The sequence below is a fragment of the Miscanthus floridulus genome, chromosome 4, assembly GCF_019320115.1.
Source record: "Miscanthus floridulus cultivar M001 chromosome 4, ASM1932011v1, whole genome shotgun sequence".
In the NCBI taxonomy this organism is placed as follows: Eukaryota; Viridiplantae; Streptophyta; class Magnoliopsida; order Poales; family Poaceae; genus Miscanthus; species Miscanthus floridulus.
The window spans coordinates 30,087,391-30,090,993 of NC_089583.1; the positions used below are offsets into that span (position 1 = coordinate 30,087,391).

General features: G+C 40.4%; 1 protein-coding gene across 3 annotated transcripts; it reads right to left on the minus strand.

Annotated features, from left to right (window-relative positions):
• Positions 1-611: 611 nt before the first annotated feature.
• Positions 612-2,942, minus strand: LOC136549568 (uncharacterized). Of its 3 annotated transcripts, XM_066540891.1 has the most exons (3): positions 2,623-2,939; positions 2,201-2,524; positions 1,843-1,980 (listed from the first exon to the last, which is right to left on the minus strand). In XM_066540891.1, exons 2-3 carry the CDS (start codon positions 2,492-2,494, stop codon positions 1,918-1,920), a joined length of 357 nt encoding a protein of 118 aa, XP_066396988.1. In that variant the 5' UTR covers positions 2,495-2,524; positions 2,623-2,939; the 3' UTR covers positions 1,843-1,917. The 3 variants fall into 3 exon arrangements, with proteins under 3 accessions (XP_066396987.1, XP_066396986.1, XP_066396988.1); XM_066540890.1 differs by having other exon boundaries at positions 612-2,519; positions 2,623-2,942; XM_066540889.1 differs by having other exon boundaries at positions 612-2,524; positions 2,623-2,940.
• Between the last annotated feature and the right edge of the window lie 661 nt (positions 2,943-3,603).

Consider the following 3,603-nt stretch of genomic DNA (forward strand, 5'->3'; position numbering starts at 1 on the left):
GAATTGTTGATAATGAGGGGTGTGGAAGGTCTGGACAAGGATAAATCATGTTTACCCAGTCCACATGGCTCGATGCTAAGACAGAAGGGAAGGGGGTGTGCAAGGTGAAGGAGGGAAATGAGTGAGGAAGGAGAGGGTCGGAGGTGGGTCACCGCTGGCTTTGATGAAGACAAATAGAAATGGTAGAGAGAACAGAGTAGGGGTGCCGTTGGTGGAACCCTAGCCTAGGTTTAACGCGACTGGGATGAGCAGGTTGTGGATTTTCTCATATTTAAAGTGACGGTGGGGTAAGGAAGTCCACCTCAGAGAATGGGCCGATTTTTGGGGCATTCTTGTTTACCCATCCGCCTCTATAAATAGATATACAAAGGCAGTTGTTGGGCATGAAGTCTCTAGTGAACTCTAGAGATGGTAGTTTTGGTCTCCTAAAATTGGTTATGCAGTGCAGTATACATTATTACGGTAGAAGGGGAAGGGAGCCTCAAAGCATAACAATTGCAGCATGCACAACCAACAAAGAAAAAGGAAACTAGACAACAAAATCAAAAGGAAAGGAAAGACAAACATAGCAATAAAGAAACATAGATGCAGTGCACAGAGTTAACTATATATTTTCTCCTTCCACTAAATCCACTCCATCTTGATTAAAATGTAATTGAGTAATTCCTAGCATATCTCAGCTAATGACATACAAACAATATCAATAGAAGAGACAGTGAGACAACTAAACTAAGACACAGTTGCATAAGTTCCTGATGTAGAACATACATACTTCATTACTTCCTTACAAATACATAAACAATAAAGACTATTGGAAAGTAAAATTAAGATTCTTTATGTTATTCATAGCTTCACTCCTCTTGCTTTTGCATTTGGAGCATTTAACACTAAGACTCTACCTCGAGGATATCTATGCTTATATGTTTCTCACAGGTTTTGCTTTTCTTTCTGGTAACTGAGTTTCCTTTTCTTTCCAAAACCAGTCCATTTGAGAACTTTTCAGATGGATGGGCATATGGGCACCCCATAAGTTGACGAAGTGAGTGATCACACCTAGAAAGTCCCCAATCCCAATCTTTTGATCCTGTCCTCGAAGCAGCTTTCTATTTGTAGGCCCCCCAAAAGTTCTCTGTGCTCTCATGCTTGTTCTCCATGTGTTTATGCTTGGCTTCTCAACATGAATCCGTGCAGCCCCATGTTTAGACCTCCAAATCATTTGGTATACGGACGCTTCATCATTGTGGCAGAAGTAATCTATGGCCTTTGCTAGCATAATCTCTTCCAATTGCTCCAAGGAGATGTCCGTATGCAAGACATGTTGCTGACCACCAACTATCTCTACTGTTTCAGAACTTTTATTCAGTGGTAGCATGTCTTCAGAAGAGCCATGGGGTGCAAAAGCAATTCCAGCTTTCAGATATGGAGAATTTTGCAGAGACATTGTGCCTTCAGACAGTGAGGTCTTTCGCTTGCTGTAAACTGAATGTGAGACTTGCCACTGCAAATTAAATACAACTACTGGTTCTAATGAAACATCTGATAATCCTACCATGTTTAGGTTGCTAAAATGTGGAACCTCATGGTGTTGCTGCTGCTTGCAACATAATGGTTTCGGGTGAAACCATTGAGATCCAATGTTGTGAAGATTGTACAAATGTTCCATGTGGTTTGAATAAGCAAATGGCGTCCATGAGAGGTCTTGAGTAGGTAGTTGAGTAAGTTCGCTGGTAATATTTTCAACTATAAATTTGACATGAGGGGCAAACAACTGCAAACTCCTAACTGCAATCCCAACTATGTCTGTACTCTCTGAAAGCTGCACTATCATACTAAAGTAGATATTTCCCTCTGTTGTACCATCTTTCTTGATAAATATTATGTCAACCTCTGTTCCTTGCTCAGCAGTACTATGGGGGATCAACCATAGTTGACACAAAGGCTGTTGGCTTCCATGAACAATTTTATGGTGAAGTTGCTTGCCTGCAAAAAGATTATTGATAAGGGAGCCAAAGGGCATGATTTGACATAGTGGTGTGCCGCCAAGCTCAATGAATCTCAGGAATTCACTAGCACCATCTGCATACCACTCAAATCGTTTAACGACAGATGGGTTCAACTTGTCGTTGTTGCGGTTAAAGACGGAGAAAACAAATGACTTGGTAGCATGTCCAATCCGTTTAGGAATGGAGGAATTCCTTACCTCCTGTTCCATACGTTCTTCTTCGAGAATTCTCTGCTTACATTTGTGCAGTTTCTCATCACACTCTTGTGCAGCACGCTTCAGCTTCTTTTGCCAACGCAACATGGATGTATCAGTGATCTGCCATTTATTAGACGTCTCAAGAGCAGCTTCCAGCCTGATGTGTGCCATCTCTAGCCTCTCTATGTTTCTGATTCCATTTGTTTCCTCTTTGTCCTCATATTTTTTAACCAGGCCAGATAATACTTGGCTAAATGACTCCTGGATAACCACAGAACTGACCATCTCCGCCATTGGGATTCAAGCTTTTGTAGCACTCCTTCCCTGGTAAGAAAAAATATATATAGCAGTTTGCATAAGAGATTAGATATGTGAACATGGATATGAAGCAAAGATTAGGTAAGTGGGATGCAAGAATCTACCTCTACCAAATTGCATGAAAACTGTGGACAGCTTTCCTGGGTACAAAGAGAGATATTCTGGATGTTATATTTGAACTGTGGAGTAAAATATGGTGAGAACTTTAGAAGATAATAGAGTGGCCAAGCCGTGGGAGAAACAAAAAGAGGCACACAGTTCACAAACATAGAGGGGTTCTTATAGAAATTCCTGATAATTTGGTACCAAAAAGAGGTAGACAGGTCATTAACATGAAGGGACCATTCCCGCAATGAGAGGTCGTAGACACAACATCGACATTTATGGGTCCGATAGCAAGGTGTATATGGAAGAAATTGGTCTTCACAGGGGTAGAACTCGAGAAGGATTATTTGAAGAAATTATGTATTCCAACACAGTTGGCGAGCATGAATCAAGTGGTCAAAACTTAAAGAGGGCCCCTTTGGATGTCATAGTTTCAAAAGACACTGAACGCTAGAAATTGTAGCTTTAGAAAGCCAGAGGTGTGAAAAAACCATGGCTTGGAGAAAAAAACGTCAGACTAGGAATTTTAAATCAAACTGCAGGACATGGATTAATTGATTATAGTGAGGGCTGTGGAAAAATTGTTCCACAAGGGCATAATGCTTACCCAGTCCTAGTTGCTTGATGCTGTGTAATTTGGCTAAACAGATTGTTGTTAGGAAAAAGGACTACAATGCATCAAACTGCAGTCGAGGGATTGAACGTTGGGCACTATATATAGGAGAACTAGTATATGTATCTGTGTATGGCAGGCTACGTATACAGTAATTGTTTTTCCACAAAATACAGAAACAGATATCAAGATAGTGTTGCTTTAGAAACCAGACGTATGAAACACCGCGGCTTAGAAAACAACCCAGCATGGAGTTTTTTAAATTTCCAAAAACATGTTAGTGTTGTAATACAATAGATTCAAAAAATAAAGCTAGGATTTGTTGCATCCAATTGCATCATTGTTTTCCAAAACCAAATTATTTTCA